Below are 26,586 nucleotides of genomic sequence, written 5' to 3'. Positions count from 1 at the left end.
CCCCACCCTGCTGCTGCTGCTAAGTCGCTTCAGTCGTGTCCGACTCTGTGCGACCCCAGCAGGCTCCCCTGTCCCTGGGATTCTCCAGGCAAGAACACTGGAGTGGGTTGCCATTTCCTTCTCCAATGCATGAAAGTGAAAAGTGAAAGTGAAGTTGCTCAGTCATGTTCGAGTCCTAGCGACCCCATGGACTGCAGCCTACCAGTCTCCCTCCTGCTACTGCTACTGCTAAGTTGCTCAGTCATGTCTGACTCTTTGCGAGCCCATGGACCACAGCCTACCAGGCTCTTCCGTCCATGGGATTTTCCAGGCGAGAGTACTGGAGTGGGTGCCAGGGCCTTCTCCCAGGCTCCTCCCTACTCATCTCTAATTGCACTCTCCTGTGAATCTTTTTCTGTGACTGTAGCTTCCGTGATGTGTAACAGTTTCTGTGCCAGTGGTCCCAACCAAGTTCTTATGAACTCCTTGAAGGAAGGTCCAGGCCTCTTCTTAATCACTGTATTTCTAATGTCTATCATAGACTAGATGTTTGATAAATAGTAAATTGAATAATCCCTCAATGATTAAATGATCAAATATTAAATGAATAATCCCTACATAAATTTTGCAGTATTTTCAATTTGCTTTTCCTTTTCTCTTGGAAGCATCTCCTAGCTTAAAAACAAGAAGACCAAAACATGAACAAAAAGTATGAAACGGAACCAAAAAAAGCTACAGGAACCAATGGCTTAGTAGGAAGAGGTTTACAAAGGATAGTTCTGAAATATCTGGGCCTTGGTCAGATAGAAATTACAAATTAAAAATATAGTCAGGCTTCCTCCACCAGTGTACTGGCTTCCACCACTGCTAACACCAGGGCAGTGTATATAGAATGCTCTTTTGAAAAGCTCAACAACAAACCTATTAGAAGGGAATGATGGTATATTATGTACAAAGAAGTGTTAACTGTTAGTTGCTCAGTCGTGTCCAACTCTTTGTGACCCCATGGACTGTAGCCCACCAGGCTCCTCTGTCCATGGGATTCTCCAGGCAAGAATGCTGGAGTGGGTTGCCATTCCCTTCTCCAGGGAATCTCCCCAACATAGGGATTGAACCCAGGTTTCTTGTGTCTCCTGCATTGCAAGCAGATGGCAACCCACGCCAGTACTCTTACCTGGAAAATCCCATGGACAGAGGAGCCTGGTAGGCTACAGTCCATGGGGTTGCAAAGGGTGAGACACGACTGAGCAACTTCACTTCACTTCACTTCTCTACCATCTGAGTCACCAGAGAAGCCCCATTTTACATACCAAAACTACATTATAAGTATTATGAGTCCCCTCCTACCCATGCAAAGGATCCTTGGCATTTATTAAAAGGTGTGACTTGCAAATGCAGCACAAACCTTTATGTCACCATGTGGCTTCTCCGAAAGCCAAGAGTGTGAGAATAAATACACTTTTGTAAGGGCCGGAAGTGATGTCACCCAGCTGCATAATCCCTGGGGAGCCCACCTGGTCTAAGGGAGTTAGATCTGTCCGACCTACCCACACTGGGTACTGACAGCCACTCCCCACATCGGTCTCTGGTGCTTGCTGACAGCGGGCATCCCTGGGTCTGCGTTAGGTGGGGGGAGTTGAAGGGGGAGCTGTGTTCTCCCTACTTTACACAAAAGGTACTCTGAGCATAGACTTTGTAAGTCCCATGGGAAAAACTCCCTTCCAGGTTCCGTGTCTGGGGAAGCTTGGCAGACCCCGCAGGGTGTGTGTTTGTAACAGTGAGATGTGCTTCCGTGTATATGATGCTGAGAAGCAGCCCACCATCGTCTCTCCCTTTCCCCTTGGCTCTGCTCTGTTTTAGGCAGCTTTGTTTGATGCAGCTATATTAGCGTCATTCTTTTTTCTCTTCCTGATTTTCTACCTTGCTGCTCATTTTCTCTTCCATCCTTGCATGAGTTCTTATTGTAAGCTATCCCCGCCCCAAACTTGAGGTAAAGCAGTCAAACAGATAAACACTGAAAAGAAAATGTCCTAAACAAAGACAACTCTTGGGCTAACATTTTTGTACAATAAATTACCTGCATAGAGAGTGATTTTATTTTCCACCAAACCTTGCGCAACAATCAGAAATACCCACATTATACCCCTCTATTTCTGTCTTTGCCCAAATAGCAGAAACACAATCAGGAGAATCACTTTGTTTTAGACAATCTAATCACAAAGTTACCCAGTAACCAACCAAATGCATCAGACTTATGTTCAGGATCAAACAAAATAACAGGAACTGACTTCAGAAGTCCTGTGACTTCTCCTTCTAAACACGGTTACTACTGTTGCTTCCAAGTCCCCATCAACCATCAGCAGTTTGGATTCCAGCCCAGCAATCAAAAGATATTTTCAGACTTTCCAGTATTTGGCTCACCATCCACAAGACTGCCTCCCCTGCTGGTGGCTTGGTACTTAGATGCGCTGAGATTTCTTCTTCCCCAGGATGGCTATGAAACAGTTTCAGTTTCATGAGGAGCGAGGGCTTCGGGAAGAGTCGTCCCACACGGCCCCTGGAAATGAAACCTGAAACAGAAGGACGAACACAGCAAAGTTAAGAGCAAAATGAGCATTCTGCTTCAGCAAGTCAACTTTCTTAGTTACAGCCAGAATAAAATCCAGATTCTCACAGGAGTCTTAGGCATTTTGGAGCCCAGTTCTTTCATCGAGTTTCTGACAACGCCAAATGCAGACACTTCAGTATGGGTTGGCACCCTCATTCCCAAGGGAATTTTGGAAAGCAATTGCTTAGAATTTCAGTTCAGTTCCATCACTCTGTTGTGTCTGACCCTTTGCGACCCAATGGACTGCAACACTCCAGACTTCCCTGTCCTTTACTATCTCCCAGAGCTTGCTAAAATTCACGTCCATCAAGTCAGTGATGTCATTCAACCATCTCATCCTCTGTCGTCCCCTTCTCCTCCTGCCCTCAATCTTTCCCAGCATCAGGGTCTTTTCCAGTGAATCAGTTCTTTGCAACAGGTGGCCAAAGTATTGGAGTTTCAGCTTCAACATCAGTCCTTCCAATGAATATACAGGACTGATTTCCTTTAGGATGGACTGGTTGGATCTCCTTGCAGTCCAAGGGACTCTCAAGAGTCTTCTCCAACACCACACTTCAAAAGCATCAATTCTTCAGCACTCAGCTTTCTTTATATTCCAACTCTCACATCCATACATGACTACTGGAAAAACCATAGCTTTGACTAGACGGACCTTTGTTGGCTATGTAATGTCTCTGCTTTTTAATATGCTGTCTAGGTTGGTCATAACTTTCCTTCCAAGGAGTAAATGTCTTTTAATTTCATGGGTGCAGTCACCATCTGCAGTGATTTTGGAGCCCAGAAAAATAAAGTCTGCCACTGTTTCCACTGTTTCCCCATCTATTTCCCATGAAGCAATGGGACCGGATGCCATGATCTTAGTTTTCTGAATGTTGCGTTTAGAATTTAGGTGCCTATAAATGAGAATTTTATTTTAAGGAGGAAGGAGAGACATGATTGTATTTTGTGACTGTTTTGCCAAACCCATAATTGTAAGTTTTATAAACTCTTATACAACTACATAAAAGCACCTTCACTGGTACTAAGGACAAGAGAAAATGAACCTCATACACCATGCAGACCATAAGGATCTTAACTGAGTCAGCTGGCTCATGCCAATCACTGAAATTCACAACTAGCCCTGACTTGTAGTTAAAAAGTAGGAAAAAGAGAAAGATCAAAGAAAGAAGAGGGAGAGAAAAGAGGAAAAACCAATGATTTCTGCTTCCTTCAAGGGAAAACACTTATGACAGGAGGAAACAAAGAAACCAACTAATTCTACTGTGTTATTAATAAATGAAAACCAGCTGAGCACGATTTAAAATTAAAAAAAAAAAGCATCTGGTCATATTACTTATTCTTGATACAACACAGATCAAGAATGTTCCCTCTATGCCATGAATGGACGGCCCTGAGCAACTGGCATTTCTGATCCTTCTGCCTCCCCTCCTGCAGTCCCACCCCATCCCCACCACCCCCAGCACGAGGAAGGCTGCCCACTAGAAAGCTCCTCCCAGCACAGTCCCTTGAGGACTTACCAGGAAACACAACTAGGCAGAGAGCACTCAGGGACTTCCCTCGACTTGCACCTGTTCTTTTGTGCGCCCCTATCCACATTCATCCTCCTCCCGTTTACCAAAGCAAGCTGCACCTGACCTCACCCATCCCAAATCTTACATGGTGCCTCTTATCCCAGAATGTGAAAACTTAACCGGCTGCCAAACCAAGGGATGTTTGGAACACTGCTGTGGATCTGAGAAAACAAATGGTTTCTAAAGACTGGGTGATATATACAAACAGGGCCACTTCATTCTTGCTTCCAGTAAAACTGAAAGAGGCTCTTACAGAATTGCCAAACAGATCACTAAAGTCGATTCAGGAGGACTCTGGACATTTCAGCATATAAGATGGAAGGTGGTCCAAAATCTGAGTGGCCAGAACAAAATTCTTTCATGCCTGGGGTTTATGTGGCCCAGGTTTCTGAGTATTTTATGTATGGTATTGTTGTTGTTCATTGCCAAGTCGTGTCCAACTCTGCGACCCCATGGACTGCAGCCTGCCAGGCTTCCCTGTCCTTCACCATCTCCCAGAGCCTGCTCAAACTCATGTCCATTGAGTCAGTGATGCCATCCAACCATCTGGTCCTCTGTTGTCCCCTTCTCCTCCTGCCTTCAATCTTTCCCAGCATCAGGGTCTTTTCCAATGAGTCAGCTGTTTGCATCAGGTGGCCGAAGGACTGGAGTTTCAGCTTTAGCATTAGTCCTTCCAATGAATATTCAGGACTGATTTCCTTTAACATGGACTAGTTTGATCCCCTGGCAGTCCAAGGGACTCTCAAGAGTCTTCTCCACACCACAGTTTGAAAGCATCAATTCTTTGGTGCTCTGCCTTCTTTATGGTCCAACTCTCACATCTGTACATGACTACTTAGTTTTTGCTTTTCTCTATAAAAAGAAAAAACTAAGAATTACAGTTGACATTGAAAAGGTAAGTGTTTAGCTTGGAAAATCTGGGCTGCCACCCCTCAGACCGGAAATAGAGACACAGATACTCAAAACACAATTCCCCCCGCCCCACTCCAGGACAAGCTGCACAGGGTCACAGCAGCTCCCTTCTTTGAGCGACCACTGCTTTGATGCTCACTAAAGAAGTCTGTCCTCTCAAATCACACACTATCAGACACTTCACTGTTGGAAATGACGGCAGGAAAGAATGAAAGACTCCCATGCCTGCAGGACCTCAATCACTTGGCCACAGAGAAGCAGCCTGACTTCCAGCCCAGGTGCGGAACTCCAGGCGAGGGGTGTCCGGGCCCAGTGTTTCACGTCCACCTCCAAGGTCACAGGACCCTGCAACCACATTGCAGCCAGAGTGGATCTAACCCCTCTCCACACACACACACATGCACACACACAGTCCTGCTAGCTGCTGAGTTGATCAAAAACGGCTTCACTGAAATTTCACCTAAACTCAACCCTCCTTCCACATCCTACAGTAACTCCATCTTTTCCTCTGTTTGGAACACGCAGCAGGGCTCTCTGGGGTCCCCTGCGCTGCGGTGAGTCAGGAAATTTGATCTTCATAGGATACAGGTTTGTTTCCCGTGACCACAGGCCTATTAGGACTGCAGCATCATGAACTCTAACGGTGCGCAGTACTCAGATGGATGTGTGTGTCTCTGTTAGTCACTCAGTCATGTCCAGCTCTTTGCGACCCCGTGGACTGTAATGGTGCGCAGTACTCAGATGGATGTGTGTATGTCTCTGTTAGTCACTCAGTCATGTCCAGCTCTTTGCGACCCCGTGGACTGTAAGTCGCCGGGCTCCTCTGTCCACGAGATTTCCCAGGCAGGGATACTGGAGTGGGCCGCCATTCCTTTCTCCAGGGGATCTTCGCAACCCGGGAATCGAACCCAGGTCTCCTGCATTACCAGGCAGATTCTTTACTGTCTGAGCCACCAGGGAACCCAGTGGACACTTGAACTAATTAAAAAACCTCATGCTCCATGCATCTACTAAGAGATGCACTTCCCATAGTTTGACTTTTATGGAATTATTAACCGACAACTACAGACGATAAATTACTGCAGTGATAATTCCATCTAGAGGAGCTTTTCCGTGGAACAATTTCTAAGTTTTAAGGAAACTGAGAATAAATAATTCGTATACTTTGAAGCAGAAGTATAAAAGGATAGTCAACAAAATATTTTCAAGCATAAAAATACATTAGTAAAAATTTCTGTGGTAGAAATAGGATGGATGGGGATACAAGTTCAAAGAGAAAAAGAAAAAAATGTGAAGGTTCTCACTGTGAAAAACCCGCTTACACATTTGTTTTGTAAATAATGATGGTGGGTGTCAAGTTGCTGCGTCATTCAGATTCGACAGGATACAATTAAAACCAGGACAACAGCAGCTTTACTTTTAAATGTCGGTGTTCTATTTCTAGGGCTTCCTTGGTGGCTTAGTGGTAAAGAATCCACCTGCTAATGCAGGAGACTCAGGATAGACCTTTGGGCCAGGAAGATCCCCTGGAGGACGTAGCAACCCACTCCAGTGTTCCTGCCTGGAGAATCCCATGGACAGAGGAACCTAGTGGGCTACAGTCCATGGGGTCGCAGGAGTCAGACACGACTGAGCAACTAAACCACCACCACCAGGAGGATTAAGAGTATGATTTATGCAACAAAGGTGACCCCCAATATGCAGATTCCTACTCAAAGGCCTTTGGCTCTATCAAAAAAAAAAAAGTAAATGAATGCCCATTTATGCTTTAAATGAAAATGAGATGCTTATGTGTCCTTTTTTTACTCTTCTTGCTTTAAGTGACTTTTTTGGTTAAGGGACAACTGGGGCCCCACTGCATGGACTAACAGGGTCCTACCAGCTACCTGATGATCTAGGCAGAGCACTGGCCTTCCCTATCAAATGCGGCCAACCGTAAATTACAAGTAACCTCTGCACCCTCCTGAGGAGTACAAACATAAACAAGAAACCATCCATGAAGCTGTTTTCTAGCTAAGAGTTCCTGAGAGTTCTAAACTCCGCCTGCAGGGCGCTGTCTCTGGGGACACGTCCCCCGCACACAGGTTACGTGCCCTCCACACACACTACTGACCACTTCCACCTCCTGGAGCCCCCCTCCCCGCCCCTCTCCACACACACTGGCTCCTTGCTGTCCCTTGGGCCTCCCGGGCTGTCTGCTACCTTGGGGCCTTTGCCCAGGTGGTCCTGGCACCTGGCAGGCTCTTGGCCCAGAGATCTCCTCAGTGAACTGCTCCTCCTCCTCTAGTGTTGTCAGACCTCTTCTCTCTGAAGCCCCCCACCACCCCATGGATCCCGCACCCGCCTGCTCCCCCTGCCCGCTTCTACCTCTGCTTTTTCCCACAGCCCGATCCCACCTCTCATGGGCCACACAATTTGCATTTATTATCTTATCGTTCACTGTTTGCCCTTTGCGGCTAGGAGGCCATCTTCACGTGGTAGGATTTTTATTTTGTTTACTAATATATCCTATCCCAAGCACTCAGAACAGTATCAGTAGTAAAGAATCTTCCTGCCAATGCAGGAGACACAGGTTCAATCCCTGGGTGGGGAAGATCCCTTGGAGAAGGAAATGGCAACCCACTCTAGTATTCTTGCCTGGAAAATTTCATGAACAGAGGAGCCTGAGCCTGGTGGGCGACAGTCCATGGGGTTGCAAAAGAGTTGGACACATCTGAGTCACTAAACAACAACAAAGTCTAGGACATAGTAGGTGCTAAATAAACACTTGTGGACTTGGACTAAATTCCAAAGTTTAGAGAAATGGAAAGCTGCACGACTGGGGGTTGCACGGCGTGGGGAGCCCACTGTCTTTGGAAAGCCTTGCACACCAGTCCCTTGGGTACACTAATCCCATTTCTGCTTCAACAAATATACAGATCCTTGCATGCCAAAGACCCCTGGGGTTGAGAAACAGTCAAAACCCTGATGCCTAAATCCCCAAATACCTAGTCTAATGGTTTCTCAGAAAATCATCCAAGATAACCATCTGGGACAGGGGAAATGACAAAAAACAAAACAGGAACTAATTAACACCTTGAAAATATTAACACATTTCGATGGGAGGCAAATACCATGACTCTGTTTCTAAATTAGAATTGGGGCAAAGAATCCAAACAACTTGTGCAAGGTCGAAGGAGTCTTGCAAAATCCAAATTGAAAATGTAGGCAGAAATAAATAAATACATAAAATGTAGGCATCATTTCCTGCAACCTATTTAGGTAACAAAGAAATCAGGTGAAAAGGCAGTATTATTTCAATTTTCATTTTTGCTACTAACCTAGAGCTTGGGCTGGCAAAATGTTTTCTATAAAGAGTCAGAGACTTACTATTTCATCTTTGCAGGCCAGACAGTCTCTGCTGCAACTCATTACTTCCATTGTTTAAGTGCAAAAGCAGCCACAGACAATATAGGAACATGTGGCTGTGGCTGGGTGCCAATAAAACTTTATTTACAAAAATGTAGTGGGTGAGTTCGGAGAAGGCAAAGGCACCCCACTCCAGTACTCTTGCCTGGAAAATCCCATGGACAGAGGAGCCTGGTCAGCCACAGTCCACGACGTTGCAAAGAGTCGGACATGACTGAGCGACTTCACTTTCACTTTTCACTTTCATGCATTGGAGAAGGAAATGGCAACCCACTCCAGCGTTCTTGCCTGGAGAATCGCAGGGACGGCGGAGCCTGGTGGGCTGCCATCTGTGGGGTCGCACAGAGTTGGACACAACTGAAGCGACTTAGCAGCAGCAGTGGGTGAATTTGGCCTACAGGCAGTAATTTGCTGACCTCTGACCTAGGCTAGAGTTCAGCCAACATCCGTTACATGTGAGATGTGAGAAATTTCGGCCTTTGTTAAGACGCATGTTTAAACCAGCTTCTCAGTCACTCTGGGTTTGGTTCCCTGTTTGAAAACCCAAGTAGGATGAGAAGATGACCACCCACGCCTCTTCTAAATGTCAGCTTTGATGACGCCCAGATAAAAGCATCGCTAGCTTCACTGGTCAGTTACACTCATCTGGGAAAATTCCCAGACGTGGTGGTACAGAGGGTCTTGGCTTCCGAAAAGGTCACTGAGCATCTGTTGTGGGTCCTGCGGTTGGTGCTGTTCAGATCTGATCAAAGTCTCAGACCAGAAAGAGGCCTGTTTATTTGAACAGAGACACTGCAGGTTTTCAGGATGGGAAGCTGAAGAATTTTTGTTGAAGACGAGTAGCAGCTGAAGCAGGTTTGTGGTTTTGGGAGGCCCAACTTATGAAGTGATATCTTTACACTCCAAGAATTTCGTCTGAACTTGCAGGGAAAACTGCCAAGTTCATTATCCTTTCACGTGAAGAGTACACAATGGATGCATATCAGAATCACCCAGGAAGCGTATAAAAGAGGGGGCCCAGGCTATACCTCACACCAGTTACATCAGAATCTCCTGAGTGGTAGGTACCCAGTCATCAGATTTTAGAAAAAAAATTTTTTTAAGATTTTTTTTATGTGGATCATTCTTAAAGTCTTCATTGAATTTGTTACAATATTGCTTCTGTTATGTTCTGGTTTTATGGCCAAGAGGCATGTGTGATCTTAGCTCCCTGACCAGGGGTGGAACCCACACCCGCTGCACTGGAAGGCCAACTCTTAACCTCTGGACCACCAGGGAAGTTCCCAGTCATCAGATTTTTAAAAATACGTAGTTGAGGTAAAAGTCACTGACTTAAGTAATGACAAGATGCTTCAGTAACATTTTACATTTTACTTATTCATATTGATGTATTAGTTCATAGTCTACCTTATTCTGGGAAGGAAATTAGACTATTAAGAATATATAAACTACATTAAAAGGGAAGACAGAAAAGCAGGGGTGGAAAAAAAGCAAGCAAAACAAAGGAGATGTAAACTAGAGCCTAGACTGAGACAACATGTGAATATCCTACAATAATCTATACTTCCCACACAGATTTGCGGGGGCAGGATCAATATCATTACATGGCCACAGGTACAAACATTCTTGGCAATAAGACCAGAGAGGATTTGCCCAGGGAGCCCCACGGAGAATGGTGGGTGACGAGTTGTGTGTGGGTGTCTCCCTGGCTTGCGTGCTGAGTCTTCAGCTGACCGACATCTAAATGCCATTACTATACTTAGCTTCAACGCATGAATAAAAGTAAAGTCTAAAGCATCAAAGAAGAACTTTCAAAATGTGAAAAACAAAAGCCCTTTGGCAAACTCCCTGTAAAAAGACATTACCTCAGTCTACAGTTAATGTGCTTTCTTCCATCAATCTACAACTAACATGTTGTTTTATTCCATCAAAGCAACTGCAGACCAAATAAGAAAACACAAACTCTGTGTTACAAAACCAGGACAGCAGGTAAAAATCTGCTTGGATGACCACGTCTAAACCTGCTCAGCACTGTCCACCTCCCACCCTGGTAACCCCGTACCTGAATCTTTCGGTGGCCGGGGTGGTTTCCATGTTGAATTCGGCCACCGGCATGCCGCGGGCTGACACTTGGGGGGCAAACATGGCCGCGGGATAGACCACGGAGGAAGTCCCCACCTACCGAGCAACGAGACAGAAGCGGACAAGTGACCACACGGTGGAGAAGCAGCGTCTTTGCAGAAAACCTTACAGAAACTCAGACCAGTTTGTGGCTGCTGGTGTGAGGGAAGGTAAGCTGGGCGGGATAAATGGAGAATGTCTGGGGGACAAGAAGGGTGGGGGAGGCTCCCCTTTGGCTGATCCCTAGAATTTAGGAAGGATTTTTTTCATGTTTAGTCACCAAGTCATGTCTGATTCTTTGCAACCCCATGGACTGTAGCCCTCCTGTCTCCTCTGTCCATGGAATTTCCCAGCAAGAACACTGGAGTGGGTTGCCATTTCCTTCTCCAGGGGATCTTCCCAACTCAGGGATCAAACCCACATCTCCTGCCTTGGCAGGCAGGTTCTTTACCACCAGTTACCTGGTATGAAAAACAGAGCTGAGCTCGTGGCAAGAGTGGCAAAGAAATGATCTGATCATCACCCAAATTAGTTTTAGTTGTTTCTGCTCTTTGAAAAGATCAGGGAAGGCCGTGACTTACCACTAGACACAGGTCACAGAGGGCCAGCTCTTTGTCCACCTCCTCCAGGATGGCAGGGTCCAGGTTTTCTCCAAACCACACCACGTGAGGTCGAAGCAGGCCCCCACATCCTGCCTCTTCACACCTGTAAGAGTGTCATCCTTAACTCACTCCCAAGACCTACTCTTGGGAAGGCCTGCCTAGGTGGATCGGGGGAAATCATAAAGTCTCTATTGTGTCTGGATGCACTGGGGTGATTTGTTGGTGAATGTGTCTCAGCCAACCTTGAGAGAGATAGCTTTCTCTTTCCCAGTTACTTCCTTCCACTTAGGCACAGCCGTGCTCACGGTTAGCTGGACCCAGGAGGACTACTGGACTCAGACTTGCCTTCAACACACAAACCACTTGCTAATGTCATCAATGACCTCCCTCATCTTCTCTCAAATTCACCTCTCTCTTGCCTTGTCGGTAGCCAAGTTCTCCTGTGTCAATTTCCCAAAATCTCTCATCTTTCACTAGCTACTACCCTAGGTCATCTCTAGTTAACCTATTTATTTACGTTCTAAAATAATCTCCCTCAAACTCCATTTTCATCATATTAATTGCCTAATCAAGTTTATTTTAGATCAAAACTTTAGAATTTAGTCATGAAAACTTACTCTTTTAGGTCAAAACTCTGATTTTAGTAATGAAAATCCTTATTAAGAAAAATTCAAAAGGTTAAGTAAACCAGGGAAATGTTAGCATAATTGCTCCTTAGGGAGTAATAATGTACTTTCACACATTCAGTGCTCTGAGTAGCTCTGCAGCAAAGCAAGACGCTTCAAACTTGGTTCACTCTAGTGGTTCCATATTTATCTGGGCATGTGGCATCTTTTTTCTCCGAGTAGTGCCTATCAACATCACGTGGATCTACTGCCTTATGAAACACTTTGGGAAAGGCCTTTTTAAGGTCAAGTTTTGAAAAACTGACATAAAAATCTTTCCAGGGTTTTTTGCTATTGCTAATCTGCACAAATTTTGCTCGGTCCCATAACTTTACCTCTGTGAGACCTCCTACGGCCTCCATAGCCCTGGATTAGTAACACTGACGAGGAGGAGAAGGGGAGGAGGACAGTAGCTGAGGCTTCCTGACCAGTTAGGTCGGGATGCCAGCCACTATGCTCCACACACGCCGGGGGAATGTCTACAACACAGCAGCTTCTGAAACGTTCCAGACCTCAAATGATCCCACCACAACACAGAGGAGAAAGGGACAGGCTACTTCTCTTAAGCCTGGTTTGGTTCACCCTTTGTCCTTTCACCCTTGACCTCATGGGTCAGGGCTGGTTTCTGCATTGGCATGTTTTCAGAGGCATCTCACCAAGTGAACTTAGATTTTGACTCGTACTAATTTTCTTTCTTTTTTTTTTTTCCAAACTGGAGCACCAAACACAGATCAAAGTCTTTTTACTCACCGGGGCAGTTTCTCCACTGGGATTCCGGCATCTTGAGTTTGGGGGTCTGGAGCCCTGAAGTAAATAATATGAGAAAAGGAAGAATGTCACTGGTGTCATCAAAGAACATAGAAATAAAATAACCCAGTAAGATTGTCTCTTTGCCTGGCCATGTATGGCACAAAACTCCTGATGAATACACACTGGCTTATAAGAGGATGAGGAGGGTAGACACAAACAATTGATTATCAGTGGTTGTACCTCAAGAGAAGGAAGATGTATGGGAGAGGGGGGTGTAATACTGTTGTGCTAAGGAGAGTTTCATGATTTGCATCATATATGTCACTGCAATTTCAATCACCTGCAATGATATTAGATTAATAAGTTACTTGTATAACTTATACCAATGGCTAGGTAGAATTTTTCTCAATATTTTGAGTCTACTCTTAATTTTTCCCCCAATTGTAAATTTACAATAGTAAATGTTCATCATAGACATGTTGGAAAGTTCAGAAAGATATAAAAAAGAAATCAAAATTGCCATACTACTACTGTCCCTGTTAATATGTTGTTGATTTTCTTCTGGACGTTTATCTACATACAGATACATCAACATGGTGAGGGTGGATGTGTGTTTAAATACAAAGTTGGGATCATAATGTATAGAGTTAGAGCCTGTTATTTTCACTTATTTTAACCTGTGAGCAAAATATTTCCCTTACAATACAGCTGTACTGTCTCTAGCTTTATGTCTCATAAATATCCATGGGAGTCATAGATAAATGTTCAATTTCTTCATGTTTATAGTCAACTGAAGAGACAAAACAACACACCTATTCCAGAGTGCAGTATAATTACCCTTTTCCTGATAAGGCTGGACAAATTGGACTCTTATAGTTCTCAGCCACAACTCCACAAGAGGTACATCGAGTTTTAAATAAGCTACCTGAAAAACACAAGTTGAACAAGACCGAAATTCAGTATAATCGGGAACAACTGACTCCACGTCTAAAAGAGTACAAAATGATTTAGTTTCTACACATCACTTTAACAAATGCACCCATCCCAGCTTTCATGGGAAACATCAAGGCATGTAGTGAGATGGAAAAAGCCAGAACACATGCCCTCCTGGACTTCGTAATCTGGAGCAGGGGCAGGAAATAAGTTACTGCATGACCAAGGAGCTCTCTGATCACCCCAGTGTTCAGGTGGAATTCAAATGTGCACCAGGGCAGAAGAAGCCAACCTAAACCTACGGGCAGGATTTACTGAGAACATGCCTGATAGAGGCTCAGTAGCTTGGGATATGTTTTACAAAATCTTAATTTTGACTTAGTAAAGCTTGAATCTTTTCTACAAAAGCAGCTCAATAAATAATCAACTAATAAATGAAGAAAATAATCATTAAAACTAGCAAAGACTTACTGAGCTTCACCCATAAAAGGTGACCTCAGTTCACCGCATGGTCACCGTGTGCCCAGTGTTGAGCAGGTCACACAGCCGGGGACACATGCTGGTCCATTCTCTCCAGGGCTCCTTCTTTGAGAAACCACCCCCTCCTCCGTCCCACGCCAAGCTGATGGAGCTGTCAGTCACGTTCCCCAAATACAAGCTGGGGCACAAGTTCCAGACTGGTCTAATTGTGGCATCCTGTCCTCCAGCAGGAGTGTTTGGTCTAAAAGGATAATGATGGTCAGGCCATCCAGAGATTTATTTTCTGAGGAGATGGTTAAACTGGAGGAAGGGAGCGTGGAGCCCCACTGGGTCACTGCTTCTGGAAATTCTGCGATTTGAAATGCATTTCTTTGGACTGATTTTTTGTAGAGTATTAAATGGCTTCTATGGATGGCTCAGCAGTAAAGAATTTACCTGCAGTGCAGGAGATGCAGCTTCAGTCCCTGGGTCAGGATGATCCCCTAGAGAGGGAAATGGCAACCCATTCCAGTATTCTTGCCTGGGAGAGCCCACAGCCAGAGGAGCCTGGCGGGCTACAGTCCAAACGGTAGCAAAGAGTTGGACACAACTAAGCGGCTCAACACAGCATCACAGACTATCAAATGCCCTTGGGAAGAAATTCTGGCATACCCATTTATGCTCTTGTGTGAACAAATTTATTTGATTTTCAGTGAGAAGAGGGAAGAGGCAGGTGTCAGTGAAAGCAGAGAAGGGAAACCAGAGGGACCCCAGACAAGCTCCTCGGTGTCACAGACCTGGTGGGCTCCCAAGAGGGAAGGTCACTAAGCTGGCAGCCCCCTTAAGGCTCCAGGGTGGAGGAGGAACACAGCCAGAGCAGACAGTGCCCATGGTGCGGGGTGGGGCAGGGACAGTAAATGGATCTCCCAGGGATGCCAGGCCTTCGCAGCCTGAATCCTGCTAGAGCCCCAGCCGTTCAATGGCCCAAACCTCCCGCTTCCCAGCGCCCAGTGGGGGCCATCTGGGAGCACAGGGCCCCCTCAACAGGACCCCCAGGGAGGGGAAAGCACGCAGGGATGCAGACCTGCATGGCCAGGTGGTCTGCACACCAGACCCCAGGGTCCTGGCACCATGCTGCTCTGACTCGGTGGACCCAGCTGGGCCCCAGCAGAACGTGTGTTTTCAAGTCTGGTTTCCCCTTCCCATGGAAGACTGAGGGCCTCTCACCATGGATTTCCAGAAGGTTCTTGGTGCCAGCCTTGCGGTGCAGCTCGTCGATGTTCTGGGTGATGACCACCACCTGTCGGCCCTGCCTGTGCAGCCGGGCCTGGCACTCAGCGATGGCCAGGTGCCCGGCGTTGGGCTCCTTGCTCTGCACCACCTCCCGCCGGTAGTGGTAGAACTCCCACACCTGGGACGGGTTCCGGGCGAAGGCCTGCGGGGTGGCCAGGTCCTGGGGGGCAGGCAGGAAGCGGGGGTCAGGGGGGAAAGAAGGGCTGATGCTCCGGAAGCCGGGCCATGCGGGCACTGGACTTGGGTGGGAGGACACTCCCGGGCGCCCTTGGCTGTGGGCAGGCAGGCACACAGTTCCGGGGGGGTGTCAAGGGAACACACCCATGTAGGTTCACATGGGCGGGGCCCAGGGCTCCTGAGGGGCCCTGGAGAAATTAGGTTTAATTTCCCCAGCAAAATCGTAACCTGTCCCATCTTCCACTCAGGTGAGCTACGAACATAGAGCAACACATGGGAAGGTAACTTAGGCTGGAAGCCACGTTTTCCTGGAGCTCCACGTGACATGACAGCGATCTCATTTATCCAGGAAGAAAAGTAAAATGCAAAACACTCAACTGAGCTATAATGGCCATAGTGGGAAAACTCGGTTTTTATAACTACAATTATAGGCACGCACATACAACTACACATTAAAAAAATAGTGTATACATTATAGTAATAGGATATATAAAATATACATTTTTAAAAGTACGATTCCTCCAAACTTCCCTGATGGTACAGTGGATAAGAATCCACCTGCCAATGCAAGGGACATGGGTTTGATCCCTGATGAGGGAACAAAGATCCCGCCTGTGCACAGTGCAGCCAAGATAAATAAATAAAAATAAATACTTGACAAAATAAAGTAAAAAAAAAAAAAAGAAATGTTATACACCTTGACTGCGGTGGCGGTTGTACCACTATATATACATCTGTCAAAACTCACTGAAATCGCTTAAAATTGGTGATTTTTATTGCATGTATATCTCAATAAAAATTGAATTTTAAAAACCCCATGCCCCCAGAGAACTTATATTCTAATGACTTTTGTACAAAGTTTTGAGCATCAAGGCCTAAGCCTTTAACAACTCAAGACTGGTTTTCATTTGGAAAGTCCACAGGAACTCTTAAAAAATGTGTAATTCTTAATTTCAACATGAATAGAGAAGTAATGAATTATGCTAACCAAAGTGTCCCGGTTCCACTTTGGTTACTAGAGGAAATCCAATTGTTATCTGAATAAGGATAATCAATACACGCCGAGAAAGAAAGAAAAGAGGTGGCTTTGCTGAGGTTTTAACCCTATGGACTTTGTGTCTATGCCAAAAAGAACAGGATAAAAGGGTCACAGTAAATTTCAAAACGTTCCCCTCTGATAGAGATTCTGAGTCAAACTGTTAAAGGCTTCATTCAGGAAGAGCCTTTCAGAGTTCTGGAAACATTACCAACCTGGGCTTTCCATTTTCTCCAGTAACCTCCTGCTCCTCTGAACGTTGGAACCCCACTCTCAGCACTGATGCCAGCCCCGGAAATGACGACTATGTGCTTGGCTTTTGCAAAACACTTCCGGAAGTCAGCCATATCTAAACAGAGGAAAATCTTGGTCAATCCAGTGTTTCATTTGGACATTTACGTCCCAGTTCAAATGCCTATATTTTGAAACTTGACCTTGCGTGAAATTATACTTTTAAGATAACCAAATAAAAATCTTCCCATGCAATGAAGATGGCCCTGTGCACCTAATGTGTGAGAGTACGGTGTCTGCAGAAAGGGGCGGGGGTATGGGGTGAACAGCCTGAGCTCTGAGCCCCACGCTGCCCACTCCCCACCCCCCACCATCTCCCACGAGTGGGATCCTATGTGAACCGCTGACCCTCTGCTGTCTGGGTCTCCTTAGCTGTTTCACGTGCACAAGCGTGCTTTCCTGAGAGAGTGGTGCTGCTGTGAGGATTAAAAAAGGCTTCCCAGGTGGTGCAGAGGTAGAGAACCTGCCTGCCATGCAGGAGACGCAAGAGGCGTGGGTTCAATCCCTGGGTTGGGAAGATCCCCTGGAGAAGGAAATGGCAGCCTGCTCCAGTCTTCTTGGCTGGGAAATCCCATGGACAGAGGAGCCTGGCGGGCTACAGTCCATGGGGTCGCAGAGTTGAAACTCACTGAGCGCGCGCGCACGCGCACACACACACACACACACACACACACACACATACACACACAATGAGTGGGAATGTATCTTCCTTCTTAAAAGTAAAAGCAAGCTTGTGTGGTGTGAGGGCTGACCTCAGGCCCACTGGACCCCAAAAGCTGTCCCTTCCTCCCCAAATTCACTTCCCTTGGAGGATCCTGCTAATTCCAGCTTCCCTCAGCATCACTACCAGGGTGAGGATGAGAGCCCCTCCCCATGAACAAATGCTCCGTCCCACTCTGGACACACTCTGCTTTACAGCTCAAGGGAGACTTGGTCTTTTTAACAAGACGGCCCCGGAGACCTGGGGTAACAGAAGGAGACTGAATGCACAGAATGACACGGCAGCAGGGAGTCGTGGTCACAGCCTGAAGCTTGCGCCCCAGGACACAAGGGCTGGCCCTCCATCTCCAGGCATCCTCCTGCCCAAGCTCAGACCCACAGGGGCGGCAGCTAGCCTTCCATGAGGGCTCCCTGTGTCCAGGCTCTGTGCCAAGCACTTGGGCATCACAAGGTGGCCTGAGCCAAATATCATCATCCCAGGATAAGGATGAAGAGCCAGATTGGGAACTGCCATTGTCTCTCCTGGCAGCGGAGACTGGGTCCTGGCACAGCCTGTGGCTCCCGCTGTCCTGGGCACTGCAGCTCTGCAGCCCTTGTGCGCGGGATAAGGAAAGGTTGTGTCCCAACCAGCCAGGCCTGAGTGGTTCACAGGCTGTGGGAGTCCCCCTCCACTCCCTGCGCCAGGAGAAGCCAGTGTGGACCAGCATTGCCTCTGGCTGGCCCAGACCACCCAGTCAGGGTCTGCCAGGCACAGGCCATCTTCCGGGTGCAGCCAATCCGTGCTAAGGCACTGAAGGTTTGAACAAGACCAGAAGCAGGTTACTCGGTTGATGGAGCGGGCTCTCTGGTCTCCCCGGGAGACAGTGGCGACCAAGGCTAACTAACTCCTGGACGAATCAAGAGCCCCTCAGACATGAAACCAGTGATGGAGAAAAGGAAGAGAGTGGGCTGCAGAGGGAGGTCATGTCACCGTGTATGAAAGACCTACTTGAACTTGGACGAGCCATTGTTAGGCAAATCTTGGTTTGTGTGGAGATTGGAGACTTCAGTCCACAATACAGCTGGGAAAACAATCGGTTCCGGATGATCCAGAGAGGTGGCATCAGGTTTTCTGTGTTGCACTAACAATTGAGATGGACTTTAGAAAAATCACAAAACAAACAGAAACAATCAGAAAACACTCATATTTCTACAAATACACACACACACACACACACACACACACACACATGGGCTTCCCAGGTGGCACTAGTGGTAAAGAACAGGCCGGCCAATTCAGGAGCTATAAAGAGGTGTGGGTTTGATCCCTGGGTCCGGAAGATCCCTAGAGGAGGGCACAGCAACCCACTCTAGTATTCTTGCCTGGAGAATCCCCATGGACAGAGGAGCCTGGTGGGCTGCAGTCCAGTGGGTCACAAAGAGTCAGCCACAACTGAAGCGACTTAGCATGTGTAAAAACATACACATATATATAAAAGAATAGCCTTAACAAAAATCTTCAGTAGCAATCTTCATGGTGTTCACACAAACACCATCTAAACCGGCTATTTACAAAGTGTACTCTTAAGTGTTTTGGATCATGGAAAAAGGAAGAGAGTTCCAGAAAAACATCTATTTCTGCTTTATTGACTATGCCAAAGCCTTTGACTCTGTGGATCACAATAAACTGTGGAAAATTCTGAAAGAGATGGGAATACCAAACCACCTGACCTGCCTCTTGAGAAACCTATATGCAGGTCAGGAAGCAACAGTTAGAACTGGACATGGAACAACAGACTGGTTCCAAATAGGAAAAGGAGCACGTCAAGGCTGTATATTGTCACCCTGCTTATTTAACTTCTATGCAGAGTACATCATGAGAAACACTGGGCTGGAAGAACCACAAGCTGGAATCAAGATTTCTGGGAGAAATATCAATAACCTCAGATATGCAGATGACACCACCCTTATGGCAGAAAGTGAAGAGGAGCTAAAAAGCCTCTTGATGAAAGTGAAAGAGGAGAGTGAAAAAGTTGGCTTAAAGCTCAACATTCAGAAACGAGATCATGGCATCTGGTCCCATCGCTTCATGGGAAATAGATGGGGAAACAGTGGAAACAGTGTCAGAGTTTATATTTTGGGGCTCCAAAATCACTGCAGATGGTGATTGCAGCCATGAAATTAAAAGACACTTACTCCTTGGAAGGAAAATTATGACCAACCTAGATAGCATATTCAAAAGCAGAGATATTACTTTGCGAACAAAGGTCCATCTAGTCAAGGCTATGGTTTTTCCAGTGGTCATGTATGGATGTGAGAGTTGGACTGTGAAGAAAGGTGAGCGCCGAAGAATTGATGCTTTTGAACTGTGGTGTTGGAGAAGACTCTTGAGAGTCCCTTGGACTGCAAGGAGATCCAACCAGTCCATTGTAAAGGAGATCAGTCCTGGGTGTTCTTTGGAAGGACTGATGCTAAAGCTGAAACTCCAATCCTTTGGCCACCTCATGCGAAGAGTTGACTCATTGGAAAAGACTCTGATGCTGGGACGGATTGGGGGCAGGAGGAGAAGGGGACGACAGAGGATGAGATGGCTGGATGGCATCACTGACTCGATGGACGTGAGTTTGGGTGAACTCTGGGAGTTGGTGATGGACAGGGAGGCTTGGCGTGCTGCAATTTATGGGGTCGCAAAGAGTCGGACATGACTGAGCGACTGAACTGACTGACTGACTGACTGACTGACTCTCAAGTGCTCTGAGGTGCCTGGAACAGTGGTTTACAAAGTATGGTTCCCAGACCAGCATCATCCCAAGATCTCATCAGAAATGTAAAGTCATAGGCTCCACTCCAGACCCACTGAAACAGGAACTCTTCAGGCAGGGCCCCCATCTGTCTCCAGGTGATTTTGATGAACACTCAAGTTTGAGAACCACAGCCTTAGAGGTTTAGGAAGGAATTAGATGGGAGAATTCATTTGAAAAACAGGTTCTGATACTTTTAAAAAGATAGGAGAGCCATTGGCTTGACTTTGAGTCAAAATACAGTTTCTATGAGAATATAAATTCTAACTGAGAACTGAATGAGGCCAGAAAGGTATGTACCATAACAACAAATGGGATTAAGATGAGATCATGTCAAAGAAATCTGTGAGTCTTAAAGCACACTGACTAAATCTTTATCTATCCCTGAGGAGTTAGACAGGGATAATGGAGAAAGATAAAGACACAGAGAAAGGCAATATTCAGATCCATGACATCAAAAGGGTAACTGACATATCTGACTTTTACCTAGTGGAAGAACCCAAATTGTTGGAAGAATTCAGGATTAAAGGTCTGTAAGTATAGGAAAGGGAGAAGGCAATGGCACCCCACTCCAGTACTCTTGCCTGGAAAATCCCATGGATGGAGGAGCCTGGTGGGCTGCCGTCTATGAGGTCGCACAGAGTCGGACACGACTGAAGTGACTTAGCAGTAGCAGGTATAGGAAAAATAGAAAAATAACACATTTCCCAATATTTTACAATCCCTTTGGGGGACAACTTATCAAAAGTACAAATGCACTTTCCCTTTGACCTAGCAATCCTGTCTGGACATTTTTACAACAGTGAGACTTGCACACATCCAACATGACATATCTACAGGGTTGTTCTTTAGACTACTGTGATTAATAGGAAGAGACTAGAACAACCTACGTGACCATCTGCAGGGGATGAGTTCAATAAACAAGGACACATTCACAATGCACAGCATGGTTGCTGTAAAAAAAGAATGCATGTATGATTCTGCCTCTATGACATTCTAGAGTGCAAAGAGTACTTATTTGCATGTGTTTAAAAAAAAAAGGAAGAATTCCCAAGACATTAGTAACAAGAATGAGGATGAGAATCAGGATGTATGGAGACGAGAGCGGAAGCAAGGATTTTCAGTAGATGTGTTTCTGTGCTATGTGCATTGTCAGTGGTCTCCGGTGAAAGTCTAGGAACACACCTGCAGCTGAGCAAGTGCGAGGAGGGAGGAGCTCACGGTGAGGAGCTGCAGGCATATTGGTGACTTATTGGTGACGTTGGTGGTGGTGGCTTAGTTGATAAGTAGTGTGTCTCTTGCAACCCCATGGACTGTAGCCCGCCAGGCCCCCCTCTCTCCATGGGACTTCCTGGCAAGAATACTAGAGTGGGTTGCCATTTCCTCCTCCAGGGGATCTTTCCAACGTAGGGATTGAACCCGAATCTCCTGCATTGCAGGCAGATTCTTTACCAGGGAGTCACCAGGGAAGCCCATCTTGATGAAGTTAGGACTCAGAAAAGGATTTGGGCTTGTTTTGGGTCAGGCTAGGGAGAGTCATGGAAGGAGGCTCTGATCTATGCAGGATGTTGTCTGGGAAAAGTTTCCTTTTATTGGATATTTCAATGAACATGATCTAAAGAGGAGGGAGTGAAGTAAAGCTTGAGCTGGGATTGGTCAAGAGGCAACAGGCCCTCCTATTAGCCAGGATAGGAGGGTGTTTTGTCATTTTTGTGGTTTAGAGAAAGTTCGTATTTATATCTGGTTTCAGACCTAATTATGAAGTCTTATTTCTGTCCTGATTTATCATGATTACAGTGTAGCCTTGTTTGATGTTGATGTCTTGTGAAATTATTTACGTTCAAAAGACCTATCAGATAGTAGCAAGTCAAAAGCTAGAAGCAAAACAAAGGCCTATCAATTTATGAATGGATAAACAAACTGTGATTCATCCATAACAGATATAGCTCATCACTGGATGTATTTCATCCAGGGAAATACTATCCAGTCTTGTAGTTAAAAACTACAAATTTAGTTTAACTAAAAGTATAAGTTTTAGTTCTATAGTTAAAACTTAAAAAGGTACTAAAACGCTGGAGTATTTCAAACTGCTGCTGATTGCCAACTGGAAATTAGATAAAATTCTAAATTGTAATATTAAATAAAAAACATTTACAAGACAAAAAAATCACGAGTTTTTTTAATGAATGTGAGAATTGTTTTGCTAAATTTTCCATTCATTTACAAGATATTCTCCAAGTCTCTCAGTAAATGTGAAAACAAAGGAGAGGTTTAAAAAAAAAAAACTTAAAAAAATTTTTTTAAAAAATAAACACTGTTTCAGAACAGTGCCACCTGAAATTTATCTCCAGGGTTTGCAAATGCTCAGAACAGAAGTCTATTTTCAATATGCTTTGTTGCTGCTGTTTAGTTGCTCAGTTGTGTCTGACTCTTTGCAACCCCGTGTATAGCCAGCCAGACTCCTCTGTCCATGGAATTCTCCAGCCAAGTACTGGAATGGGCTGCCATTTCCTTCTCCAAGCGATCTTCCCGACCCAGGGATACAGCCAGCGTCTCCCGCATTGGCAGGCAGATTCTTTACCACTGTGCCACCTGAGAAACATTTTCAAGATGCTGCTGCAAAGTATTCATCAGAAGAATCCTGTGTCAATATTTATGTGCTTTTCTGGGGGATCAGAGTGGGCAGTTCTAGCTGCCACAAACTCACAACCCAATTCAAACGCCAAAGCAAATACCCGGAGGGTAAGAAGGCCCCCACTGTGCCAGTCAGAGGAGGAAGACATCAGTTTATCTGGTCCAAAAGCCCTCAGGGTGAAAACTGCCCTGGGTAAAGCCTCCAATTATCCTGTCCCAATTTGACTTTCAGGTGGCAAGTAAGGCCTCAGGGAAGACAATAAACTCATTCATCGCAGTCATTGGGAGCTTTCTGAGTGCAGAATAGGTTTCCAAACACTGATATTAGTCTCGGTGAATGGCAATCCTCACTTAACCAGGCTTTTTTCGGAAACCTGAAACTCACCTACCCAATTAGAAAATCAGAAAAATGTCTCTATGTTCCCTGTTGAGAAAGGGGGCACCCCACCAATTCTTAAAAATACAGTAATACAATAAATGTAAGGTTATATGAGGAATTCGAGAGAAAAAGCATTTACAAAACATTAATTTAAAGTACATCGCGAGAGAACTACAAAAACTCCCACGGGTGTTCAATAAATACTTTTTGAACACCTATGAGCCAAAGAAATGCAAAGTATCAGGTCCAGCTATCAACACTTGGAGACTCACTTCCTCTCGCCAGTCCACCGCTCGCTCTTATCTAGGTCACCATCCCGCTCCACCTTGCTAAACCCAGCGGTCCACCTGGATCAGGTCCAGCCTCTGACCCCTTGATCACCTCTCGGGGAACCACTCGCTGCTCCCGGTTTTCCTCCTACCTCGCTGGATCGCCCACCCTCCCGGGGCTTCACCACTGCATCCCGCCTCGGATGTCCAACACAAGGCTCCCAGCTCACAGTCGAGCTTCAACTCTTGAACGTTCCCCAAAAGCCTTAGGTCGCCATCCTCCTTGGCCCCCACTTCTCCCTTCGGCTCACGTCTCACACCCACACAACCCGATAAACCCCAGCAACTGTGTCCCAACCCGGCCGCGCCTCCCACGCCCATCACCCGGTCCAGGCCGCCCCATGTGCCACCCGGCCTCTACTCAACGGGGACACCCTGCCCCGAGTGCCCCGGGCCACCCCCTCCTTCACGGCGGCCTACCAGGCCCACCCGCCCCGGGCGCCTGACTTTCCAACCTCGTTTCTGGTCCCCTCCCTCGCCTCTCCGGCCGCAGCTAAGACCCCCGCGCTGTGCCGGGAAGACCCCCGACCTCCGGCCTCCGCACGCGTGTCTGCCGGCGGGGTGGGGGGCTGCCAGCTGGATCCACCCGAAGAAAAGGGGTCCGCACCCCTTCCCTTCCTCGCCCTCCCCCTCCCCCCTCGCCCTCCCCGTTCCCCATCCCACCTCCCCTTTCCCCTTCTCCCCTTCCCCTTGACCCCTTCGCCTCCCCCAACCCTGACGGACCCCGGAACCGGCCGAAGCAATTGATCCGCGCATGCGCGCCGCGGTGGGCCGCACCCACCACCCCTCGCCCGCCCCGGGAGCCCCCCTCCACGGCGCCCACCCGGCCCCGCTGTGCTCGACCGCGACCCTCGGAGTCCATGGAGGCGGCGGAGAGCAAGGCCCGGCCCCGGCGCCCACGCACCTGTAGGAGGCGGGGACCGCGGCGGATCCCCGGCGCGGGGGCTGGACAACGAGCCTGGGGGCGGAGCGGCTCGAACCACCTGCTCGGGGCTGCAGCGGCCCCTACCGGAGGCCCACACCTGATCTGGCTCCCGAGCCCTGGAGGCCCTTCCCTGGGCCTGCTCTTTGCACAAGATTGTTTCTTTGCATTTCTTTCTTGGAGGGGGGCGGGGCGGCGGGGGAAGGGACGGGCTGTTGCTTAGTCTTTGTGAGCTTCCCAGACGTGTCGTGAAAGACGTATGAGCTGCTTTCTTCTTTGAGACTGCAGCTGGACCGCACTACTTGGCCACAGAGCATATGAAATATTGGGGCGGCTTTCCCCGAAACGCTATTTCCAATGAAGGTTAGCAGGGGTTCCCAGGCCTGCCCACCAATGACGAGCGCTGATGCTGAGATCCTTTCCCTGCGTCGGAAGGGACCAGTTTCCAGGCCTCGAGTACTCTGTGATCTCCGTTGCTCCCCGGGTCTAATCGCCCTTAAAAGCAGTCGTCTTTCTTTGTCTTTGATTCTGTCTTACCGCCAGAACTAATTTTCCGAGAATAGAATTGTTTCTGGACTGGCCAGAATCCTAAAGGGAGGTGGTCTGAGAACTTGGGTGCATAGAATGTGATGTTAGCATTTGTTTTTCCAACTCTGACCTCAACCACCCCCCTCAGTTTGACTGGAAGTCCTGCCCGCTTTGGGACTCCTCTTGCTCCGGCAGGTTATATCAGTCTCCGGGGGCCCTATGGGGTCCAAGAAAATTGGAGAAGGGTCTTATGTCTGGCTGCTACTTTTTCTGTAACATGTATATGGCACTTTGTACCAGACACCTCTAAGTCTTAACCAGTTAAAATCTTCCCCACCCAATAAAAGATATACAGTTATTCCCACTTTATAAATAGGGAAACTGAGGCACAAGGCGGTCAAGTAACTAGTCAAGATAGGCTGTTGAATAGCGCAGCTGGGGTTTGAGCCTAAATGCTTTGGCTCCAGCCACAAGGGTCTGCGCCACACTCTGTACTGCCTCTCATTGACGTGTTAACCTGCTTTTTGTGGTTTTGATGTTAGTCATCAGGTGTCAATCCTTGTCTTCATTCAGACACTGTGGGGAGGGAGGGCACACTGTTGGGGAAGCCCTGTGCCTGTCACTGCAACCTTCCATGGCACCACCCACAGGTTGGATCCCTTCTGGGACATCACATTCTATCAAGGCCCAGGGGTCACCATCCACAGCTACCCACTACATATCCCTTAAAAACCACATACCTTCTTCCAAGCTTAGAAAAGCTGACTCTTCTGCCAATATCAGGCTGCTTTCTCTTCTTGAAACATCAACCACTATCCTTTCCATCCTTAGAGCAACTCAGGCTTAATTTCTTGATGGTCTTGTCCTTCCAAACCAAAGGCCCTCTTTCCAGAATATTCATTTTTCGTTCCCTCAGTAGTAATGTTGCAGGGAAAAGTTATTTCTTACTCCATGCTGAGACTGTTTCTTTGATTTGCTTTTCGTTGCTTTTGTAATTGTAATTATACATAATGGCCTGCCTCAGAGAATCCTGCCCCTCTGCTACTGCTAAGTCACTTCAGTCATGTCCGACTCTGTGCGACCCCAGGGACGGCAGCCCACCAGACTCCCCCATCCCTGGGATTCTCCAGGCAAGAACAACTGGAGTGGGTTGCCATTTCCTTCTCCAATGCATGAAAGTGAAAAGTGAAAGTGAAGTCTCTCAGGCGTGTCTGACCCTCAGGGACCCCATGGACTGCAGCCCACCAGGCTCCTCCATCCATGGGATTTACTGTAAACTAAAGTGCCTTTGTTTGGAACCCTGTCCACCTGTAGACTGCAGGATGGAAGAAATTAACACATCCCCTGCCTGAGGTTTGCCATTCTAGGAGATATTTGCTAGATAAATGGCCTTTTTACTTTGTTCATGCCTCTCCCCTCATCTCTGATCCATAAAAATACCTGGCATCCAGACCGCATAAAGATGATCATTTTGAAACATTAGTCTACC

General features: G+C 46.9%; 1 protein-coding gene across 5 annotated transcripts; it reads right to left on the bottom strand.

Annotated features, from left to right (window-relative positions):
• Positions 1-2,239: 2,239 nt before the first annotated feature.
• On the bottom strand, positions 2,240-24,709 carry SIRT5 (sirtuin 5). 5 transcript variants are annotated; one of them, XM_006057786.4, is made up of 9 exons: positions 24,552-24,709; positions 18,514-18,663; positions 16,730-16,863; positions 15,236-15,461; positions 13,454-13,541; positions 12,617-12,670; positions 11,181-11,304; positions 10,541-10,656; positions 2,240-2,549 (listed from the first exon to the last, which is right to left on the bottom strand). In XM_006057786.4, exons 2-9 carry the CDS (start codon positions 18,626-18,628, stop codon positions 2,474-2,476), a joined length of 933 nt encoding a protein of 310 aa, XP_006057848.3. In that variant the 5' UTR covers positions 18,629-18,663; positions 24,552-24,709; the 3' UTR covers positions 2,240-2,473. The 5 variants fall into 5 exon arrangements, with proteins under 5 accessions (XP_006057848.3, XP_006057849.3, XP_025121667.3 ...); XM_006057787.4 differs by having other exon boundaries at positions 18,514-18,646; positions 24,552-24,707; XM_025265882.3 differs by having other exon boundaries at positions 24,471-24,706.
• Positions 24,710-26,586: the final 1,877 nt, after the last annotated feature.

This window comes from Bubalus bubalis, chromosome 2 (genome assembly GCF_019923935.1).
Source record: "Bubalus bubalis isolate 160015118507 breed Murrah chromosome 2, NDDB_SH_1, whole genome shotgun sequence".
Lineage (NCBI taxonomy): Eukaryota > Metazoa > Chordata > Mammalia > Artiodactyla > Bovidae > Bubalus > Bubalus bubalis.
The sequence above is the reverse complement of the archived record's forward strand: the minus strand, read 5'-3'. Positions and strand labels throughout refer to the sequence as shown.